Source organism: Martes martes (assembly GCF_963455335.1).
Source record: "Martes martes genome assembly, chromosome: 10".
Taxonomy (NCBI): Eukaryota; Metazoa; Chordata; class Mammalia; order Carnivora; family Mustelidae; genus Martes; species Martes martes.
Window position 1 is genome coordinate 110831317 of NC_137898.1, and position 23906 is coordinate 110855222.

The following is a 23906-nucleotide window of genomic DNA, read 5'->3' on the forward strand; positions in this document are numbered from 1 at the left end:
CCTGCTGATGGACAGGGAAGCAGGGCTCGTTCTGGTAGCACAGAGAGCCGCCTAGATCCTTTCCGGGCAGCGAGGTGGGGGTCCTTTGAAGAACGGGTTTTCTGCTATGACCTGTCTTATTAAGTCAGGACGGAGAAGGGAATAAGGCTGGAGAGGGGTGTGGGGCGGGGAGTGAGGAGGAGGAGATAGAGAAATTAAGAAGATACCAACATTGAGGGATGATCTCACTGTTATCCCAAGACCACGTGCAGCAGGTACTTGGTGACCGGAAAACTTGGGCATCCACTCGGCTTCTCTGTCATCTTGGGTAAAACTCTTCCTTCTTCTGGGTCACAGTCTTTTCAACTAAAAAAAAAAACGGGGGGGGGGGGCTTAGCACCAAAGTTCTGTTCTTCCAGGGAGGAGAGGAGACGTTTCCCTGGGTCCTTTTCTATCAGCAGATTCGAAGCCCTGACCAGTCTCTTAACGGCCGGAGCGCGGACTTCCTCTGCCTTCTCGTGGCTGCACGGCTGTGGCCGAGTCTCGGGTTCCTCCCCCGTAGCAGGAGGGTGGTCGTCCTTCCTCCGGTCGCGGGGAGGGGTTCGTGGAGAACGGGTGCTGTGCAGCGATAGCAGCTGAGCGGCAACGTGCAGGAGAGCTGGAACCGTCGCCTCGTGGAGGTGTCCTTCCTCGCGTGGCTCCTGAGGCAGTGCGGAGCCGGGGACCGCGACAGAATGAATACACGTTCCCACTTTCTGGCTTTGGCTCCGTGACGTCAGTCGTCTCCTACCGCTCTAGGCAGACCAGCTAGTGAATTTCTTTTGTTTAGCCTAAAATCTAGAATCAGTGTCTCCTTTAGAAAGCAGTGAGCACAAGAGGAAGAGGTCAGAACCCCGGCACCCATTCTGCCTCGGCAGCGGGTGATGGGCAGAGCCTCCCTAGAAACTCCTACCCTTGTGGGAGCAAGTCCTGAACTCCTTGCTCACCTGACTGGGAATGTCCTTCCAGAGCCTAAAAAAACGTCTTTGCCTCTGGCCGGTTACTGATACGGTTCTTCCCCTTGAAGGGTAGGGATTCCTGCGCTTCCTGCCTTTTGACAGCAACACAGTAAACAACCTGCGGTAAGAGAACACTTTCAAGAGCCGTCGAGCAAAACAAATAAAATGGAAGCTGCTTCTGTGAGCTCAAGAGCAGCCGCTCCACGCTGAGATGTTTCTCCAGAGCAAACGATTCCCTTAAACTCCGTGCAACAAATAGGAAGTCATCCTATTTGCGGGATCCTCTGAGTAGTCCCTGCCAGGCCGTCCCCAGAGCTTAGGGCCCGCCATCCTGAGGAGATTATGTATTAGCATATCAGCAACGCACCTGCAGCAGTTTGCTAAAAACCAGAAAAACTCTTAGATAAGTCCGGAGACATATGCAAGCATGTTTGTGGAGGCGTTGTTTATAAGAGCGCACACACACACACACACACACACACACCCCTTAGAATACAACCTAAGTATCAAGAAGGGAACGGAGAAAGTGATAGGATCACGTACTAGGAAGGAATGAACCAGAACTAGCCTATCGATATGGATGACGCTTGTACATTGTTGATCAAAATAGCAAGTTGCAACAAAACTGAACCTACATGTTAGGCTGTTTATATAAAATTTTAAAACAAGCAGAGCAATGCTGTTTATTGCTTAGGGATATTTGCATAAATATTAAAATACAGGGAAATGCATGGCATAGATAGATGCCCAGTTCTGGAGCAGCTGGTTACCTCCGAGAGCTGAGACTGGGGAGAGCAGGAGGGGGACGTGTCCATGTTGCCAATATTTTGTTCCCAGGCTCCTTGGTAGATACATACATGTGTGTTGGCTATACATTATACTTTGTTATATGTCGAGTATCTTACAGAAGTTTAAAAAAGCAACAATTAAAGCTGCAAGAGTGTAGTCCCCAGTGAGACCGGCAAAGGGAATTTGGGGTCAGATGGATGGGGTGCCCTGCAGGCCATTTTATTTTATTTTTTTTTATTTTTTTTTTTTTAAATATTTTATTTATTTATTTGACAGACAGAGATCACAAGTAGGCCGAGAAGCAGGCAGAGAGAGAGAGAGGAGGAAGCAGGCTCCCCGCTGAGCAGAGAGCCCGATGCGGGGCTTGATTCCAGGACCCTGGGATCATGACCCGAGCTGAATGCAGAGGCTTTAACCCACTGAGCCACCTTTAATTTATGTATTTGACAGAGAGAGAGAGAGATAGATCACAAGTAGGCAGAGAGGCAGGCAGAGGGGGAGGGGGAGGCAGGCTCCCCGCTGAGCAGAGAGCCCGTTGCGGGGCTCGATCCGAGGACCCTGAGACCATGACCTGAGCTGAAGGCAGAGGCTTAACCCACTGAGCCACCCAGGTGCCCCCTGCAGGCCATTTTAAAGTTTGGCTTTCATTTAGGGATGAACGGATCCTTGCTGAGAGATTTCAGGAAGCGTGGGGGTGATCCCCTTAACATTCTGTTAACATTCGGAACATTGACTCCTGCTAGGGAGTAGAGATTGGATCCGCGGAGAGTGGTGCAGTTAGGAGAAATTTGCTACAGCCCAAATAGTGGAGCACTTTCTCTTTAAAGTGCTGTCTTCTGCTTCCAGAATGGTCTTCCTCCCTTGTTCTCTCCCTCTTCTCTGGACATGCCTCTCCATCCTTATCTCTAATTCCCTTTCTTCCTCTGGCTCCTTAGTGTTGCTGTTTCCCAGAATGTTTCTTTCTTTCCTTTTTTTTAATCTCTTTTTTTTAATGTATATGTCTTAGTATTATTTATATTCCAACTTCAGTTGCCATCTCTATGCTTTTAATTCTCAAATTTATTTCTGCAACCCAGTCCTTCTTCCCAGCTCTAAACTGCCTACTGGATATCTTTTCCTTGACCATCTCATAATTACACAAACTCCAGCATGTCCAAATGGAGTTATTCTCTTTTCCAGATGTGCCTTTTTCCTGCTGCCATTGGGGTCTTGGCTAACCATATTGTGATCTTTCTAGCTGTCTGATCTAGAAAACCGGGTATTCTTCTAGACTCTGCTCTCTCTCAACTTTCCTCTTTAACTGGTTTTCATGTGAGGCATTAAGGGTAAGGTTTTGGTGCTATGTGCTATGCATATTTAGGGACCCAGGAATGCTCAGTCACTGGTGTGCTGGTCACTTCACTCCCTCCTATTCAGAAGATCTCAGTGATCTCACCCCCAGCAAGATAAGATGCCAACTTTAGAGCGTTGCCTCCAAGGCCTTTTGGATCTGGCTTGTGTGGGCTCCTCCCGCCTTCATCTGCTGCCATTTTCCTCTTTTTACCTTCTTTGCAGCTACACCAACCCACTTGAAATCCCTGAATGTGCCCTACTGTTTTAGGGCTCTGTGCCTTCGTATATGCTGTTCCTTCTGCTTAGCATGCCTTTCCTTGCTGTGCTTGTCTGGTGAATTCTTGAAGTTTTGTAAGCCCGCGCATGATAGCCCTTGTCTTGTCCTAATTCCTAGTTTACGTGCCTGTTTATCCCCAGTAGACTCTGAACCTCTGAGGCACCGAGTGTGTCTCTTAAGGGTTTTTTGTTTCTGTTATTTTTATTTTTATTTGAGAGAGAGAGAGAGAGAGCGCACGCAAGTGCATGTGTGAACGGCCAGAGGAGCCGAAGAAGAGGGACAGAGTCTTAAGCAGGCTCCATGCCCAGTGTGGAGCCGGATGTGGGGCTCGATCCCACTACCCTGAGATCATGCCCTGAGTTGAAATCAAGTCAGACACTTAACCGACCGAGCCACCGGGGCACCCCTCGGATTTTCTCTTCTTGTCGTGTCACATGGCAAAGACTCTTCCAGTATGTTCACTTAGGATTGACTCACCCCGCAAGCTTCCCCTTTGGTTTTGGGCCCCTGGGCTAGGATTGTTTGAGTTAGTTGCAAATTACTGAAATAAACATTCCAGAGGGAAAAATACATTGTAAACTCTTAGAACAGATATTCTTTGTCTTCTGCTGCAGTTTTGGTATTTTCTACTTTGCTTCTGAGCAACTCTGGAAGGATTTATAGGAACATTTTGAACAAAACTGGCGATGTTCTCAGTCCTGATTCCTGATCCTTCCAGGAGCTGTCTTTACTATCTCCTTTCAGTTTCTTTTTGGTCAGTCTTCAGGTTTTCATTCACACTGCCTTCTGCTCATCTCCCAGATATGTTTAAACTTCCATGTTTAATGAGATGATAATAATAATAAATAATAATAAACCTGTCTTCAACCCTGCTGTGTATTATTCAAACTCTTTCCTTATTTCTGTTCTTTTCATCATTAAAACAAACAAACAAACAAAAACAGTTATTTCTGCTTGATGCATTCAGTGGCTCATAATCTATGCACCCCACCCACCGGAATCTGACTTTGGGCATTCCCACTAGCCAAAAGCTTTCTTTGAAAGTGATGAGAAACTTCCAGCTTGCCAGTCCAACTCTGTCTCTTTAGCCATAAGGCTGCCCCTTCTCTCTGTAGTTTTTGATTCTGTCATATTGATGATCTCTTCCTTTAAAAAAAAGTGTTTCCACTCTTAGCTTCTGTATCACGGCACTCCCATAATTTCTAGTTTTTCTCTGACTCGTGGGTTTCACTGGAAAACTAGAGAAGTGTCTTATATTTGGAGGTACCATATATTTGAGCGTATATGATAATTTCTTTATCCATTTACATTCATTCAACACATACTTAACTGAGGGACAGCAAAGTGCCAGGCCCTGGATATGTAGTGGAGAGAAAACAGATGTGGTCTAACTTTCTGCAGTCCAGAGTTTCAACTTTGTTATCTGTTACTGGGTAACACGTTGTCGCAGACTTCGTGACCTTTGTAAGACACAGGTGTTGGGGATCAGGCATCAGGGCGAGGTCTAGCTCTGCCCTCCGCTTAGGGGCCCCTCACTAGGCTGCAGGCATGGTGTCTGCCAGGGCTGGGGACCCAGCTGCGGCCTCCAGCGGGGACAGATCTGCTTCTAAGCTCACGTGGATGTTAGCGAGTTTCCTTTCCTTGCCGACCGGTGGGCTGATGTTCCCAGTTCCTTGCTGGGGTTTGGCCAGAACGCACCTTCAGCTCCTTTCCACGTGGGTCTTTCTGTATAAGCTTGTTTCATGGGATCCAGCAGGGGAGAGAGTAGAGTTGACTTGCAAGATGGAAGTGATAACCTTCGGGAATGTGTTCATGGAAATGACATCCCATTACTAGTACTGTATTCCAGTGGTTAGAAGCAAGTCACAGGTGCTGCCCACACTCAAGAGGAGATCACACAGGGCAAATTGCCGGGGAAGCAGAGACGCCCCAGGGGGCCTTCTTAGAGTCCTCCTGTCACAAACCTCTTACTGTTTTTCCTGGTATCTGCCCAGTCATTTACTCTAGAAACCCTAACCCTAGGCAGCTCAGATGGTTGCACGTCCCACTCTTGGTTTTGGTGCAGGTCATTGTCTCAGGGTCGTGGGATCGAGCCCCGTGGCAGGCTCAGCGCTCAGCTCAGAGTCTGCTTGAGATTCTCTCTCCCTCTGCCCTTCCCTACCCTGTGCTCGCTCGTTCTCACGCTCCCTGCCCTCTCAAATAAATGAATAAAATCTTAAAAAAAAAAAAAAGGAAAGAAAAAACCCCAGGGATCATTTTCAGTACTTCCCCCTGAGGTTTCGCGGGCTGCTGGGTTCTCTACATTCTGCCGCTGTGGCACCTTTCACGCCGTCCTCTACTTTCCACTGACGGTGACGTGGTTTCATTGGTTGTGAAGATGCTTCTTTCTTTAAATGCCAAAACACAGAGTCTGGGTCTTACTCTTCTGTGAATTCAAAGTGTCAGCCTCTAGCGTGATTCAGAGTCTTGGCTGCACACTGGAATAACCTGGGAAGCTTGGAGCATCATCCACGCCTGGGACCCCGATGCCTGGGACCCTGACGCCTGGGACCCACTGCCAGAGACAACGATGCGGTCGATCCATCCAGGCGCATCTGAGCATTGGTGTTCACAGTCTCCGTGATTCAGGGGTGCTGTGTGGCTCAGTCGGTTACTGTAGGACTCTTGATTTCCATTCAAGTCAGGCTCTCAGGGCCGTGGGATCAAGCCCTGCATCAGGCTCTGCACTCAGTGGAGAGTCTGCTTGTGAGTCTCTCTCTGCCCCTCCCCCCACTCATGCCTGCGTGTGTGCGATGCTCTCTCTCTCTCTTTTTAAAATAAATACAAAATAAAACTTTCGAAAAGTCTCCATGATTCAAACCTGCAGGCAACCTTGAAAGCCATTGCTTCTCGTTGAAGAAATCAAGTCTCCGGGAGAATGAGAGGTTGAGAAAGTGGTAAACACTTCATGCATGGGAAGAATTTAAAACTAGCGTCAACGTTAAAAAAAAAAAAAAATCACCCACACACTTTATTTTATTTTTTTAAAGATTTTATTTATTTATTTGACAGAGAGAGATCACAAGTAGGCAGAAAGGCAGGCAGAGAGAGGGGGAAGCAGGGTCCCTGCTGAGCAGAGAGCCCGATGCGGGGCTCGATCCCAGGACCCTGAGATCATGACCTGAGCCGAAGGCAGAGGCTTTAACCCACTGAGCCACCCAGGTGCCCCACCCACACACTTTAAATGGTAGATGACATCACTTAGTAATCCAAAGGATCTCTGTGTGGTCAGTGAAGGCGGGGAATGAGGGGGAAAATCGGAAATGTAAAAGAGCAAAGATAGAGTCTCTCGAAATACAAAACTCGTTTTAGTGCATGTGAAGTAAGCAATGAAGTGAACTGAAGAACCACCTGGGATAATTAGAATATTTCTTCGTGTTGAGCCTCTGTGTGTGTGTGTGTGTGTGTGTGTGGAATAACTTAGTTGGGAGTTGTTCTGATTTTCTCCTTTATTTTCTAGGAATATCTTGAAGACAATTGCCCTGGGTCAGATGTTGTCCTTGTGCATATGCGGGACAGCCATCACCAGCCAGTTCCTGGCAGAAAAGTACAAAGTGAACACGCCCATGCTCCAGAGCTTTATCAACTACTGCCTGCTGTTTCTCTTTTACACAGTGACGCTGGCGTTTCAGTCAGGTAGGTCACATGTGAGCATGACCTTTCCAACGAATTATCTTCGTAAAAATGGTTTGGCTTCTAGATATTAAAAAAAAATAAAATGAGGTAAAAACCAAGAACAGGAAACTGTTCTTCATAGACGTTATTAGATAAGTATGACACCCCTGAATGTTCTGAAAATTTATGGAGATTTATGTATAATTCAGTGAAATTGTTGATTAAAACAGGTAGCACCAAACTGTCCCAGTAGAAGTTGTCAAAATATAAAAAAGTGCTGGTGTGCCTGGCTGACTTAGCGTGTGACTCTTGAGCCCCATATTGGGTGTAGAAATTACTTGAAAAAAAAATTAAAAAACTAAAATTTAAAAAAAAAATTGTAAATGCCATTACGAGTTAGGTTTTGTTTTTTTCTCCCGTGGTTGATATTTGAGAGACAATACTAAAAAGCCCTTAAAAAGAGCCTCACTCTCCAAAATATATATTTCCAGTTAAGTGGAACACTGGTTGCGTGTAGGTGAAGTCTGTGTCCTGAGGGAGACAAAGACAAGGAACTGGCAAGGAATTAACATCTTTATCGCTGGTTGGTTTTTGTTGTTGTTGTTGTTGTTGTTGTTGTTGTTGTTTAAGGATTTATCATTCTTGGGGCCCCTGAGTGACTCATTTGTTAAGCGTCTGACTTCGGCTCAGGTCATGATCCCCGAGTCCTGGGATCGAGTCCTGCATCGGGCTCCCTGCTCGGTGGGGAGTCTGCTTCCCCCTCTCCCTCTGCTGCTCCCCCTGATTGTGTTCCCTCTCCCACTGTCTCTCTCTCTGTCAAATAAATAAATAAAATCTTAAAAAAATAAATAATTTATCATTCTTTTTAAAAAGATTTCATTGTTTATTATAGAGAGAGATGGAGAGTGTGCCTGTAAGCTGGGGATGGGGCAGAGGGAGAGAATCTCAAGCAGACCCCCTGCTGAACGAGGAGCCCGATGCGGGGCTCGATCTCACAACCCTGAGATCACAACGTGAGCCGAAACCAAGTGTCCGAGGCTTGCCTGAATGAGCCACCCAGACGCCTGAGTGACGTTGTTTTAGAATCATTGTAGAGAATCGCTTCTCGGCCTTTTGGCTAAGATCAAGTGTAGAATCATTGTAGAAATACGATTTGTAGCTAATGACACAGAAAATGGGCAAAGCGAGATCTGGTGGACACTTTTGTGCCAGGCATCATTTTAATTGCTTAACTCACTTTGGTGATGTGTTACCTCGCTCCCAGTGAAGCACATGGGGATTACTGTTACCCTTGCTTTGCAGGTGAGGAAACTGAGGCGTGCAGCACTTAGGTAATGGGCCATGTAGGTAGGCCATGAGTCACGTAGGTAGGAACTGGAGCCGTATTCCGACCCAGCCTGCCTGCCTCTGGGCTCATCCTCTCACCGCCGCTCCACACTGAGGGCTGTTAGTCATGACAGACATCCTTCCCACGAGAGGAGGGCGTGGCTTTTAAAAATAAATGAAATGAGATGGAACTCAGAAACGTGAAGACGATGGGTAACCCATCAACGGATCAGGAGGGGCAGTACTTCCATCCTCATCGTTTTAAGGAGCAGGATGAAGTCACCAATGCTGGTGAATCCTCACGTCATAGGAAACTTAACATGCACAGTGGTATTCCAGTGTTGGGATAAGTGACTTTTTATTTTTTTTTTTAAGATTTTATTTATTTATTTCAGAGAGAGAAAGAATGAGAGGGAGCAGGGGGAGGAAAGAGGTCAGGGGGAGAAGCAGACTCCCTGCTGAGCAGGGAGCCTGATGCGGGCCTCGATCCCAGGACTCCAGGATCATAACCCAAGCCGAAGGCAGACGCCCAACCAGCTGAGCCACCCAGGCGCCCTAAGTGACTTATTTTTGAAAGAAAGTGGAAACCGGTTGGGGGAGAGGGGAAAATGTCTTATGGGGAAAGTGCCAAATTTGGTAAGAGCTTAGGAGTTGAAATTAGATGCATGGGTACATGGTCAATAGGTTGGACTTTGCTCCTTTGTAGTATTAGCCTTTAGGAAGTCAGTGTGAACCATAAGTACATCTGTGAGGTCCTCCTTGGGATGGTGGGTAGTTGTCTGCCATGTCATCTTGAGAAGACTGACTTTGTGTTTTCAAGATGTTCCTGCTAATTGGGTTTTAATAATAATCATTTGGTTATAATTCCCACTTGTAGGTTATTTTTACCATAAAGTCTTCTCATATATGTGGTGCTAATTATATATCTCCTGTCTGCTAGCTTCTCCAAAGAAGTGAATTGCCATTAACTCGAATAAGCAGAATTTGGGGGTAAAAGGTGTTTCTTCAGTGATGCCACTGAATCTTTTTTATGAACTTACCACTGACTTAATTTTCTCTGGAAAGCACATCTCTTCCAAAAGAATGACCGCATGCAGATGTTAAATAGCCATTGGATTCCTAAGAAAACATTTGATTTTTTAGGATAATCTGTAGCTTGTCAGGAATGACAGAATTCAAACCCATACCTGGTTATTATATTTCTGTTACAGTAGGAAATGACATTTAACCCCATTTCTCCTCCTTGCTTTCTCTCTGGTGGTTTCTTTAAACCCTTGGTCTAGGCAGACATCTTAGCTTGGGTCTCGTAATATAACAACTTCCCGAGCTATTGTAGGCATTTTGGTTATGAGTAATGGAAATTAGAAGTGGCCACATTCAGGGCACCTGGGTGGCTCAGTTGTTGAGCCTTTGCCTTTGGCTCAGGTCATGATCCCAGGGTCCTGGGATGGAGCCCCGCCTCGGGCTCCCTGCTTGGTGGGAAGCCTGCTTCTCCCTCTCCCACTCCCTCTCTCTTGCGTTCCCTCTCTCGCTCTGTCTCTCTCCGTGAAATAAATAAATAAAGTCTTTTTTTTTTTGTTTTTTTTTTTTTTAAGGAGTGGCCACATTCAAAAGACATAGTAAACCTTTACTTCGACTCTTTAATCTTTAAATCGATAAGCATAACATCATTTTCAAGGAACATGTACCAACCCGGATTTCTTTCAACCAGGTAGTGAGAACCTTTTACCCATCTTGAAGAGAAAATGGTGGAAGTACGTCCTGCTCGGGCTAGCAGACGTGGAAGCTAATTACCTGATCGTCAGAGCGTACCAGTACACCACTCTCACCAGTGTCCAGGTGAGGGGCCCTCCTCTGACCCCTGTGGGTTTTTTAGCTTCGAGAGAAGAATCCGAACCCATATGTGCTAACCCAATTTTATGGAAAAGCCGTTCCCTTGCAGAAAACCTAAACACAGTGGACGCTGTCTGTTTCTTCATGGAGCATAGGTGCTAATGAGTAAAATTTCCCTGAATTAGAGAAAATGTATACAAGTTAATCAGTTCCCAAACTGCCAGTGCTGTTACGGAATTAAACAGTTGCTACCAAAATAAGCGTAAATATTTAGTTGGCAATTGATGCTGTGATGTTGACAAGTTTAAATTTGCTTGAAGACGGCATATAAAGGGAATGTACTTTTGTGCCGCAGAAAAGTTGAATGTTTGCTAGGGAAGTAGATATTCGAGACAAAAGGAGCCATTGGAGTCGCCGGAAGGAACCTTGTAGATATCTGGGGGTAGAGATTCCGCACCTTGGGTAGCCAGAGGTAAAACTGGTGTCCCTATTCCTTTTTTAGGTTTATTCTTGCTGCATGGAAGGAAAAATGTTCCCACAGAGCAGTACTTTTTAGCTAGGTGTTGAGGAAGACTGATTCAATTGTCTCGATGTTAGCGAACTCTGGGCTGTATCATGACAGTGAGTCACCCCTGCGAACAACTAAAGTTTCCTGAAGGGAAGTGAAAGTGAGAGACTCCGATGCCAGGTTTAGTCTTCACAATTAATAAATTTGTAAGTTTTTTTTTTAAGGTTTTTATTTATTTATCTGAGAAGGAGAGTGAGAGACAAAGAGAACAGGAGCTGGGGTGTGGAGGGGAGGGAGAAGCGGGCTCCCTGCTGAGCAGGGAGCCCAATGTGGGACTCGATCCCGGGACCCTGAGATCGTGACCTGAGCTGAAGGCAGACCCTTCACCGGCTGATCCACCAGGTGCCCCTAAATTTGTAATTTTTTGATGCATCCGTTTTCTTACTGTATGAAACAGAGGTGTCCTTATCTCATCTCTGGAAAAATTAAAGTGTAATTAGACTTATTTTTCTTGGAAGACGTGAGGACTGATGAAAATTCAGTACTTTCCCAATGTGAATATACATTAAATGCTACCATTATCTGGATGCATCATATTAAATAGTTTCTCTTCCGTAACATCATGCTAATCATGCTAAGATTGTCTTCAGCAGACCTTTTGGTTTGGGGAAATTAGAGTTAAGACGGATATCGCAGGAGGCATGTAGGAAAACCCAGCATTCATAAAAATTAAAACCAGGAGGTAGGGATGCTTGGGTGGCTCAGTGAGTTAAGCGTCTGCCTTCGTCTCAGGTCATAATCCCAGGGTCCTGGGATCGAGCCCCACATCGGGCTCCCTGCTCAGCGGAGAGCCTGCTTCTCTCTCTGCTGCTCCTCCTGCTTGTGATCTCTCTCTCTCTCTGACAAATAAATAAATAAAATCTTAAAAAAGAAAACCCTGTTAAAACCAGGAGTTACCTAAAGGATCAAGTTCCTCACAAATAGGGTTACGTGTGCTTTTAGCTCTGGGTAGTAAGTGTACACTTACACAGAAGATGGCATTTTCTAGTCCTATCTACCCTCCTCGTACACAATTACTTGATTATAATTTCCAGGAACTCTGGATGACCGATGATGACCAGTTTTGACTTGGTACAAGGTCTAAACGCAGCTGAGCAAAAACCCTTACAGTTGGGTCTCTGACTGAGGTTCATGCCTTAGATTATTGAAAACAGTTTCTTCCATTCTAGCCTCTTAGAAAAACAAGCATTTGGTTGTCACAAGTTACGTGCTCTGGTCCTCTCAAGGAGTCCGTTACAGAAAGGCCATCCGGCAGCCACAGCTCCCTGCTGAGGTGGTTCGGACTGTCCCTGGGACTCTTCCAGATGATTCTCTACTTGAGCAAATCTGCAGTTTGGGTAGAAGGATGGAAGTTGGGCTCTGGGGGTCTCTGGACCTCCTCCTTAAGGATTCCTCTGCAGATGCTGGAGTGGCGACCACGGACGGAGTGGTTTACGGGAGGGAGGCTTACAGCGTGCCTGTAGGCACCCTGCGGGCTAGGTTTCTGCCCGTGTGTCCTCCCGCTTTACCACCACCTGTGTTCCTTCCCCACCCACGGCCAGCTTCTCCTCCGTTGGGCGGCTCTGCTCTTCCTAGAACACAATGCTATTTGACGCCCCCGTCCTCCATTCTCGAAGGCCTCCTTCTGTCTCACTTCGTCCTTTCTGCTCCATGTCTAATAAAGTATTTCTAACAAAGTCTAACTCAGTTTTGTATCTGTGCCTCCCTCCGCCGGCCGTCTGACTTCATACCTTGCGGACTGTGGCGGAACAATAATTTTTTTTTTAAACTTATTTATTTGACAGAGGCATAGCGAGAGAGGGAGCACGAGCAGAGGGAGTGGGAGAGAGAGAAGCAGGCTTCCTGCCAAGCAGGGAGCCCGACGTGGGGCTTGATCCCAGGACCCTGGGATCATGACCCGAGCTGAAGGCAGCTGCTTAACAACTGAGCCACCCAGGGGCCCCAATAATTTTTAAAGATTAAGTTAAATAGGGAGCCTCTTGGGATTGAACTCACCAAGGAGAAGACAGCCATCACCAAGAGTATGTAAGAAGGAAAATCCATGTAGGTAGATGGCCCGGTGTGCTAGAGAGCAGATGAGAAGTCGTGGAACTTTTGAACCTGTGAGATCATCTGACCTGATCTCTTCATTTCCGATTGTGATGCCAAGGAGGACCGGCCAGGGAGCACGGCATACGCAGGTCCCTTAGATGGCCACGCACGGCCCACCCCAAATTGTTGAAAATAGAGCACAGTTCTTTTTAAGATTTTATTTATTTATTTATTTGACAGAGAGGGATCGAGAGAGCACAAACAAGGGAGTGGTAGGCAGAGGCAGAGAGAGAAGCAGGCTCCCCGCTGAGCAGGGAGCCCCCCTCGGGGCTGGATCCCAGGACCCTGAGATCATGACCTGAGCCGAAGGCCGAGGCTTCACCGATGGAGCCCCCCAGGCGCCCCCAGAATAGAATAGACTTAAGTTCAATTTTAAGACACAATTTAAGGATAGGGAGCCTCCTGTGAGACTTTAGAGAGGCATCTTTTTTATTTTTATTTTTTTACTTTTTTTTGTTTAGGGAACATCGTTTAGACTTTGTTAAGTCATTATGGCTGGATTGTGCTGGCGTCTTCCGGGACAGGCTGTTATCATTTGCATCGTTTAATGGTTTGTTATTCAGGCTGGCTCCGTAAAGCACTTAGGGGATTGCAGCTTTGCAGCTGGAATACATAACAAGGCAAGGTGCCCGTTCCCGCACCCCAGCACGCCGGCCTCCAGGACTAACACCGCAACAAAAGGCAATCAGTCAGCCGCCGGGGATGGGCTCGAAGAGGCTGTGGGAGATTTAGGGCCTTGTCCAAAATGAGACACAGAGAGAATCCAAGTCAAGGTTAAAAAAAAAAAAAAGAACAGGAGGAACGGTAGAGCAGGTTTGGGAACATTATTAGCATACGGAATATATTTTATCCTTGAATGCACTTCACATGATTTGTGAATTCAAGAATGGAGGGAATAAAATCTCCATTTTTTCCCCCTTAATCTTACAAGTGATTTTGAATTTGCTGTGATTTTTGGCACTGCCTTGTAGCCTGGCCATATTATTCGGCTTGGAGAGGGTTTTTCTGGACCCGCGATCATTGGGCGATGGAGGAATATCGATTTGCTCTGAGCTACCATAGGATTGGCCACTGTCAGGGAGATGGTGTCTTTGGGCTTTCTGACAGTCTCCTGTACCTCTCGGTGGCTCTTAACCCAACAACAATTAAATACCTGCTTGTGTGACTATTTCTTCTGTTTCTGTCTAGCCTTCTGTCTGCTCCTGAGGGCTGGGCTGTGTCTCTCTCGCTCTCTGCACTCCAGCTCCTCTCCTAAGGCCTCCCCGACCTGAGGTGCGGAAGTATTGGTCACGTGAGGGAAGGCAGGTCTGCCTGCTGGACTGGACGAGAAACACGAGTGGCAGGATAGAGCTACAACACAGTCTACGAGGCAGAATCCCTGGGGTCAGCCACTGGTTCTCCCGCTTCCGGCTGTGGGATTCGGGGCACCTCATTTAACCCGATGTGCCTTGGTTTTCCTCATGTATAAAATGGGGACCGTGGCTTCAGTCCACAGGGCTGTGAAGACACAATGAGTCCATCCAGGGGAAGGTAAACCCGGGTAATCCCGGTAGATCGCCGTCGAGACATACCGGACGGGCAGGAATAAAGGCTCTGAGCATGAGTTACCCATGTTTTAGCTGAGGACAGAAGGCTCACGCTGTTTGTGTCCTTCCTTGCAGCTCTTGGACTGCTTCGGGATCCCTGTGTTGATGGCTCTCTCGTGGTTTATTCTTTACGCAAGATACAGAGCAACCCACTTCATCGCTGTGGCTGTGTGTCTGTTGGGCGTGGGGACGATGGTCGGTGCAGACATCCTGGCGGGGAGGGAGGACAATTCAGGTGAGGCTGCGGTCCGTCTGCTTCGGTCACAGAAAACAAAGTGTTGCTTGTGTTTTCGCTTCCGTATTGCAAAGCTCTACGGGAAAAGACGGAAGACATGTCTTGCTTAAACTGTCTTTTCAGTTTTATTTTCACATTTACTGGCTTCTGCTGTCGGGACACGGTCCGCCAAGCATGCTTTGCATTCCTGCCCACCCATGGTCCTTGCTCCTTTTTGTCACACTAAATCGTTTTGTTTTGTCTCATGAGAGAGAAATTTTTTTTTAAATATTTGCAATAATCCTCTTTTGGCCCATCCCTTTGGATTAGTTACTGGAAAGCCTACTGTAGGGGCGCCTGGGTGGTTCAGTGGGTTAAGCCTCTGCCTTTGGCTCAGGTCATGATCTCAGGGTCCTGGGATCGAGTCCCGCATCGGGCTCTCTGCTCGTCGGGGAGCCTGCTTCCCCCCTCCCCTCTCTGCCTGCTTGTGATTTCTCTGTCAAATAAATAAATAAAATAAAATAAAATAAAAAGAAAGAAAGAAAAAGAAATCTGACTATAGATTCTTGGCTCTTTATCAGAAGGAAGCTTCCTGTCCACTGGGTGACCGACCTCTTTTCCAGTTGCTCCGTGAACGAGAACGCTTGGACTTTCTTCGGGTCGAAGTTCAGACGATGCTATAAAATCTAAATATGGTGTCTGAATTTACCTAGTCTACAAGTGACTTCACTGTGTCCTTGGATTGAGAGAAGATGACCTTGACTACCTAGCTTCCTTCCCTGTAGTTTTTAGTTAATTCCCTTCCCTAAATTCCATTAATTTCTTTGTCATAGAATCATGTCCTAAGGCCTTACATTATCCATCTTCCGGTAGCGTCATCTCCCGAGGGGTCAGAATATGAAAAACCACGGCAGAATTATGCCAGAAAGTGAGAGGAGTAAGAGTCCTTAAACTTCTAGAAACCAGGGTCTCTCCTTCTGTAAAATCTTATTCAAATGGATGGGAACCAGATCAACTCCTAGAACCAGGCGAGAAGGGTCCCCTGTCTTGACGCTGTGTACCTTTTTGTGTCTTGTCTTCCTGTAGGCAGTAACGTCCTGATTGGTGACATCTTGGTCCTTCTAGGCGCTTCCCTCTATGCTGTTTCTAACGTGTGTGAAGAGTACGTTGTGAAGAAGCTGAGCAGACAGGAGTTTTTAGGGATGGTGGGCTTATTCGGAACAGTGATCAGCGGCGTACAGCTGTAAGAGTCTAAAGTCTCCCTTAACAACAAAACAAGCCCATCTGTGGTACACGATTCCTTTCCAGCTATCGACATTCATTGTGGTTTGGCCCAGATTCCCTCGTGAAATCAGCAGCTAACGATTAGAAGATTCTTGAAATATTGAGAATCGCACCTTGTTTTCTTACGTGCGCGTGAGGCTTAGGATTTCTGTTTATGGTGTGGTACAGGCATTCCCAGTCCAGAGGGTATTTTTCAGTTATTAACAGAAAATACTAACTCCCTGTTCAAATGGAAAACATAATCTCATGCCGGGTGCTATTTGAAAAGTGCCTCGAAGGGCCTTGAGCATGTTTGTGGGCTGCTTTGGTTTTATTCGTTGCCATTTATCTTAAAGATACTTATTTTTATACACTAAGAAAAATTTAAAAAATCAACATAATTCCTCGCCTTAGCTGGAGTATAGTAACTAAAATGCTTATGAGCTAGTGAGAAGGACTATGTGGTTCTCTCTGACCTCTGGTTCTCTCTGACCTCTGGTTTTAATCTTAGGTTGATTGTGGAGTATAAGGATATTGCCGGCATTCAGTGGGACTGGAAGATCGGTATGTACATAAATGGTCTTCCTCTTTGAGTCAGTAGCCTTTCCTCTTGAGTGACAAAAATACGCGTCGAGAAATAAATACTTCATTTAAGTAATATTGAACCATTTCTGTAAAATCACCGAGTAATGTGGTCCCCAGAGGTCTCCGGGGTTTTACATCAAGTTTTCCCGGAGAACTCGTAAATGAGCCTTCACAGGAGTTAATTCTTAATCTTTACCCCCAGGAAGAGCTTTTCTTTACCAGGAATTCTGAACAAGACCGACCTTTGGTCACACTCACTTTCCATTAGGTCTGCATCGCGAGTCCTCAAACCTCGTTTGAAGGTTGTCTGCTCCGTGTAATTCGTGAAACATTAACCCCAATACTCTGACGGCGTGTAATCACCCAGCGCCTTCCATTTCGACTCTCAGCTGATGATCCTGGGCATCTGCACAAACAAATAATGTAGCAAACAGTGACAGAACGGTTAGGAAGGACTCCTCCAACCTCATTTAATGATGGGTGGAAGGAAGTTAGAAATAGTCCGTGAAATGTCATGAAGTTCATAGGCTGTGCTTACATAATTTGATTCAGTTAAAGAACTTGGCTTGTGAGAGTGTGAGCGAGTGTGCGTGAATGTGAGTGAGTGTGAGTGGGTGTGTGTTGAGTTTGGGGGTGGGATTGAAGGAGTGGTTGCAAAGCCGAACAGTCACTAGCTGTGCCCTGAAGAGGATGGTTATACTGTGCTTTCGGAGAGCGCTGAATTTAGTGACATGAGCACAAGATAATGGGCCTAACAGCTAGCTGCCTTTGGTGACTAAAAATGCTTTATTCTGAATCCAGTGACACAAATCATGTCCAGCCAATGAACCAGATAAAAGCAAACGAAAGACAATGGTGATTTTTCTTGATAGTGATTCTGCTTTTATTGACCTTTTATCATAGCATCACGCTCTCTGGGGTGGGCGGTTGGGGCCAGTGATGAGAGCTGCTGAACCATTCACACCATGAGCAAGTCCCCACGGACTTCACCATCGAACACCGTGTTGCGATTTTGAAGTCCTTCCTTGGTGTCGTATCTTGTTATTAGTATGATTTTTTTTTTCCCCTGAGGGCTTTCTGTGTCTCCTTTGCGATGCTGAGTGTTAGCAAGTGGCTCTGTAGAGAGTTTGTGGAAGGGTCAGGGAACTGTAGATGGCAGCCAAGCCTTAAAAGGGTCTTTGCCTTCCGATTTCTTCCTGTAATGTTAGCTATCGCACTTTGCTTTTTCCGCAGCCCTGCTGTTTGTGGCGTTTGCCCTCTCTATGTTTTGCCTGTACAGCTTCATGCCACTCGTGATTAAAGTCACCAGTGCCACCTCTGTGAACTTGGGCATCCTGACAGCCGACCTCTACAGTCTTTTCTTTGGACTCTTTCTGTTTGGCTATAAGGTAAGCAAATAGATCGTGTTCAAATAGAAACACTTGCTTGGCTTCAGAGAAGCTGTGGGTGTCTTTACTGTTTTAGATCCACAAATAAAATCTCATCTTTTGGGGCAACAATCTCATTGGATGATCTGCACTCTACGCAAATAGAATCATGTTCATAACATAATAAGAGTTTTGATGTTACAGACTTCTGAAAGGGTCTCGGGTACCTTTAAGGTCTTGGGAGTGCACTTTGAGAACTGCTACGTTGGAAATCTGTCTTTCTTGAGTATACCTTCAGTAAATGCTTCTCGATGAGCTTGCTATCCCTGTTATTTGAACAAATACCGAGAATGTTGGCTGTTGCTTGATACTTTTAGTTTCATTTGGGGACAGCAAATACATTTCTTTGTCCTTGTAGAGTTTTATACCCAGGCAGAAATTGCTTGGCACTGATTTACACTATTCCCAGGAATTGGCCTTGAACTCACAGCACCTCGTTCAGTGGGTTCTCAGAAATTTCTGCTTAAGAAACATAAACCATTTGTCTTACATATGAAAGGAACTCGGTGTTATCTTTACAAACTTGGTGGTTAAGATATTCCTGAACTTAGACCAAAAGAGTATTTGTAACTTTTTGGTTGCATCATTAAAAAGTAACAAATGTCAGAGTGAATCAGAGAAGTGACCTGACAGGCCTAGATTTTTTAGAAAAATTTATTATTATTATTATTATTATTATTATTTTAAATATTTTATTTATTTATTTGACAAACAGAGATCACAGGTAGGCAGGCAGGCAGAGAAAGAGAGAGGAGGAAGCAGGCTCCCCACTGAGCAGAGAGCCAGACATGGGGCTCCATCACAGGACCCTGAGATCATGTCCTGAGCCAAAGGCAGAGGCTTTAACCCACTAAGCCATCCAGGTGCCCCTATTATTATTTTTTTAATGAGAACAGTTGCCAAGGGCTACAAAATTGAGCCTTAAAAGTGAGCTGTGGTGCTGTGCTTGCATTTCACATGGCTGCCACCAGGAGGTGATGTTGTTTCTATTCTACAGTTAAGCTTAGTGGTTATAGATTATCTATGTAAAGTAGGACCCCACTCACCTGTGCGTTTTTCTTTTTAAACCAAATAGATTGATTTAGCTTTAGTAGTTTAATTTCTTCTAAGTAAAATACTATCCTAGTGGGAAGGAGGAAGTAAGGTTAAAGAAGGAAAAGCTTTTAAAATATACCTGCCGCTACCTTTTATAAGCTCCTTTCATGTAGATATTGCTCTTTAACTGCTCTTAACTTGAACATGAAAAAGCTTTTGGTATTTCATTTTTTTGACCATATAACTTTAAACCATTATTCTCAAAATTAGAGCACGTGAACGTTAAATTCCTTTTCCGTTCTTTTGCTTTATGTTTCTTTGTCCCTGCATGTCTCTTAACCCAGATCAGATTTAATTGTTTTTGTTGAAAGGTCATTTCAAGACTTGTAGGGCAAAGAGTGGGTCTGCTGTGATCTTGAGAGTAAATTATAGAGGAGGGAAACCATTCGGAGCTTAAAGAAGATACCTAGCACTTAAAAAAAGTTATTTAAAGATTTTATTTATTTATTCATGAGAGGTAGAGAGAGACAGAGGGAGAAGCCAACTCCCCATGGAGCAGGGAGCCCGACATGGGATTCGATCGCAGGACCCCGAGAGATCGTGACCTGAACTGAAGGCAAATGCTTAACCTACTGAGCCACCCGGGTGCGCAATACCTAGCATTTTAGAAGCAGTTTTTAAAGGCAGTTATAAGCCCCGTATAAAACCAATTCTTAAAATTGTGGTTTCTACAATAACCTTGGCTCTGATTTTTAAAATCGACAGTTGGAAAGTTTTAAAAATTTCTGCACTCGTCGGTGCAGATTCTGCCTCTTCTGGAATTGATCTGGAGTAAACACTTGCTGACCAGAGTGGCCACAAGGAACTTCCAGTATAGATCCTGACACAAACAGTAGAATTAAAAACAAAGAAAAAAAAGAATGAGAAGAAGGAAGATAAAGGTTAGAGCCTCTAATTCAGGAGATTTCCCTATTCCCTCAGAGTCTCTCCCTTCTAAGGGAAACGACGTCATGTGATCACCTGGTTCTTAGGAGGATCCAACCAGTTAAAACCACCAAACCAAACGGGACATGTTTTGAACAAGTTATGTAGGTTTCCCTATAGGTAACAGTAAACATTTTATAGGAGGGCGTAGATACTGACTTTATAATACTGACTTTGAAAGTTAAGGGTAATCTAAATAGGTTTAATTTTCCCTAATAGTCTCTGAATCTTCTTTTTCCCCAACAAATATTTATTAAATGCCAGCTGTGTTTGGCCATGCTTGTGAGGACCACGCTTGGTTTGGATCCAAGAACTAAAGCCAGGTTTGGGTGTCAAGCCAAGCTTGACTTGTGTCATTACCATTGACTCTTTGCACTGAATCTGGTGGAGACTTTCCTGCTTTGGGGAGGGCTGTGGCTCTTCCATTCCTTAAAGATACCTAAAGGCTTGAGGTTAAGAAGTGATTGAGCATCTTTAGAAAATAAACGTGCAGAAGCCAGTGGTGACTCAGAGAAGCCTGGAGATGACCAGGACTGTACCTAATGCTCATTTCAAAACCCTATTTAGTTCCTCCTGCTACTTTTTGGAGTGTATCTGGCTCTTTCTCCTCTCTCCCCTCTTCTCTCCTTTCCCAATCTGTTATGTTTTCTTATCGTTTTTCTTTATCACCTTCTTATTAGAACTCTTTTTAGGCGTTAGAACTCTTTGGGGGCATACTTTGAAATCTTAAGTGAATTAAACATTTGTTGGCTTGAACAAAATCGCATGCTCCATTCTTTTTTTTTTTTTTTTTAAGATTTTATTTATTTATCTGAGAGAACATAAGTGGTGGGGAGGGCAGAGGGAGAGGGAGACTCCCTACTGAATGGGGAGCCTAAAGCAGAGCTCGATCCCATAACCCCGAGATCATGACCTGAGCAGAAGTCAGACGCTTAACCGACTGAGCCACCAAGCACCCCCAGCATCCTCTGTCCTTAACTTTGAAATCAGGTTAGGGCGCCTGGGTGGCTCAGTGGGTTAAGCCTCTGCCTTCAGCTCAGGTCACGATCTCAGGGTCCTGGGATCGAGTCCCACGTCGGGCTCTCTGCTAGGCAGGGAGCCTGCTTCCTCCTCTCTCTCTCTGCCTGCCTCTCTGCCTACTTGTGTTCTCTCTCTGTCAAATAAATAAATAAAATCTTAAAAAAAAAAAAAAGAAATCAGGTTAGCAGGACCACTCATAAATTTGAGTTTGCTTGTACCAAGGGAAAAAAATGATCCTAGGCGTTTAATTGCACATTAATTATGCTACATAGTTTCCTTAATTTTTACTACATCATCCTTGGTCAGTCTTCTTCTTTGATCTTTCATGCTGTTAAAAACAGTTATTAATTTCCTTAATACTTGAACTTTTGTGTGGATCCTCTACTCAAATAAGAGCAAATATGCAGAGTGCAGAATATTATTTATTCAAACTTTGGGGGTATGTCAGAAGGCCATTTTTCAGTAATAATAAACCGTGAATTAGTGTTTTTGTCTTCACTGCATTTTATTCTGGGTGTTTGTTTTCCTAACAGAGGGGGGCGGGTTGGAGAAGGTCACCAGAAACCCTGTCCATCCTTGGGGTGTGTTTGTCAGAATGGGCTCTCGCTGCAGTTGGTCCTTCCGGAAGCCCAGACGGTGGGAGGCTCACCCACAAGGCTCTGCGCCCTGGGCTTGTCCGACTGCACTTCACACCAGTGACCTCTTGGGGTTTGAGGCTTTTCCAAAAGATGATGTCCTTCGAGCTCTAAAAATCTTACCTGCTCAGTCCACCATAAATCTGATGGTGTTACCCTTGTCTACCAAAAGAAGATAATTTATTTAATTTTAACAAACTGGATTTTATTGCATTCGCATGCACGAAGGGTTGTGGAGAACTTGTTTTCTCTGTTCGCCCACATTTTATCCTGGGTCCTGTGTTTCTCTGTTTCATAGCCACACTACAAGCGGGGCTTAGGGTCTGAAACTGGCTCTCTCCTGGTGTCCAGGCTGACCTCTGATTGTCTGCACTGAGTGGGGCTGGTTGCAGGGTGGAGGTCCAGCTGGGCGTAGCACAGAGAAAGGCAGAAATTCCATTTCCTAGAGATGCAGGGATCGGCTGGTGGGGCAGGTGATGCCGGAGACCGTGTCTTCACGCGTGCGTGCACCCGAGGGTTTGGGGGTGTCGGCGTCTCCTTAGGCAGCTTCCAGAAACAAAGGTCACGAGAACGCGTGGTTGGCCCAGGGCAGCAGCCGGCCTGCGTTTGCCAGAGACCACAGCCCCCCGCCTGTTCTCCTCCTAGTTCTCCGGGCTCTACATCCTGTCCTTCACCGTCATCATGGTGGGCTTCGTCCTGTACTGCTCCACCCCGACACGCACGGCTGAGCCGGCCGACAGCGACGTGCCGCCCGTCACCAGCATCGGCATCGACAACTTGGGGCTGAAGTTGGAGGAGAACCTGCCGGAGACCCACTCCGCCGCCTTGTAGCTGGAGAGGAAGGCCCTGAGTGTGGGCATCCGAGGCTTCCCGGGAAACCGGGGGCCGTCGCTGGGAGGCCGCAGAGCCTGCTGGGGGCAGAGGGGACTCTTGGAAAATTACTGGTTGGGGGGGCGAGCCCTGCGACATTGGATTGGAGCCAGTGGTTAGATTTTGCAAAGGAATAGAAAATATGCATCAAAACTAGAAATCCGAAAATGGAGCAGAAGCTGAGGTGGCTAGGATCGTGTGTCTGCAGGTTTGAGGACCGATACCCGTTCGTGCCGGGGAGACAGGGTGCGCGCCACGCTGGGGTCTCGGAGGCACCCGTGGGAAAGCCTGGTGGGGCCGATACCCAGGCGTGATCCAGCCTCAGGGCGCGGCCTGCAAGCGGGCTGTCCTGGCAGGAGTGGGTTCAGTCCAGGCCGGGGCGGGAGGGGAGAAGCCTTCCACAGTTGGAGGCCTCTGGGTGTGTTGTCTTGCTGAGGTCGTCCTTGTCCGCAAGCCCTGTGGCCCACCATGGGGTCTGGTGATTGATTGCATATGGCAGCAACGTGGGTGGGGTAGCCCTAGAGAGAGACTGGGATACCAGTGTGAGTACCATCCAGGCAGGAAAGGGGGTGGTGCGGTAGACCTGGGGACCTCTGTCCGTTGTTTGAAGAGGACAGTGCACGGCTTCTCACCGAGGATTTGTAAAGTGCCGTGAAATTTTTACGATACTTCTTCAACTCAAAGTGTGAATATGTAGCATCATTATGATCGTCCACGACCATGCTGCCCCTTTGCAAAAACTGTAAACTATATGTAAACTTTTTTTTAATGTAATAAAGATACGGAGGGTAACTGTTCATGTGATTAAAAGATTTTGATTTCATGGCAATACATTCGTTGTGTGGTTTCTTTGATGAATCAGTTCCCCTTCTGGATTTTTCAGTGACTTAATGTAGTCAACATTTCTTCTGTCCAACTTCTCAGGATCATGTCTTCGGTGAGCTGCGGCAGACCTACCTGGGGTTATGCTGGGATGGAGGGGAAGTCAGAGGGAGCCCACAGATCATTTACTGGAAGAAACTTTTTAAAATTCTGAATTACCTTAATTTTTTTCTTTTCCTTTTTTTCTCTAAGTTTTTTGAGTGAAATAAGTTTTTATTGTCTGCAGCCCGTTAAAACTGATGTTTGATTTTTGCTGTGTACCATTCACAGCTGCCAATGAATGGGAAAAGGTTAGATTGCTGTGTTTCGCCGTTGAGGCAAGACTTCCATTTGGATGAACACGTTATTTCTTACACACCCTGCCTAGGAACAAACCTGTGTGCGCGGGGTGACGTGAAGAGCCTGAGGTGACGGCACCCCACGTGCGTGTCAAGTCTGAGCTCAACCGTCATCTCTTGCTCTGAAGCCTTTCTCAGACTGTCGGGCCCCCTCTCCTCTAGGTTCCCAGGGCCCTTGTTCATATGTTCCTTGTTGCACTTATGGAGTGCTTGCTGTTTA

General features: G+C 46.0%; 1 protein-coding gene across 1 annotated transcript in view; it reads left to right on the forward strand.

Annotated features, from left to right (window-relative positions):
* SLC35F2 (solute carrier family 35 member F2) overlaps positions 1–23293 on the forward strand; it is a 49860-nt gene extending 26567 nt beyond the window's left edge. The window contains exons 2-8 of the mRNA XM_080816805.1: positions 6875–7050; positions 10067–10194; positions 14509–14668; positions 15734–15890; positions 16422–16474; positions 17729–17883; positions 22242–23293. Of these exons, the coding sequence (XP_080672931.1) occupies positions 6875–7050; positions 10067–10194; positions 14509–14668; positions 15734–15890; positions 16422–16474; positions 17729–17883; positions 22242–22427 (1015 nt within the window). The 3' untranslated portion in view covers positions 22428–23293. The remainder of the gene's footprint in view (positions 1–6874; positions 7051–10066; positions 10195–14508; positions 14669–15733; positions 15891–16421; positions 16475–17728; positions 17884–22241) is intronic.
* Positions 23294–23906: the final 613 nt, after the last annotated feature.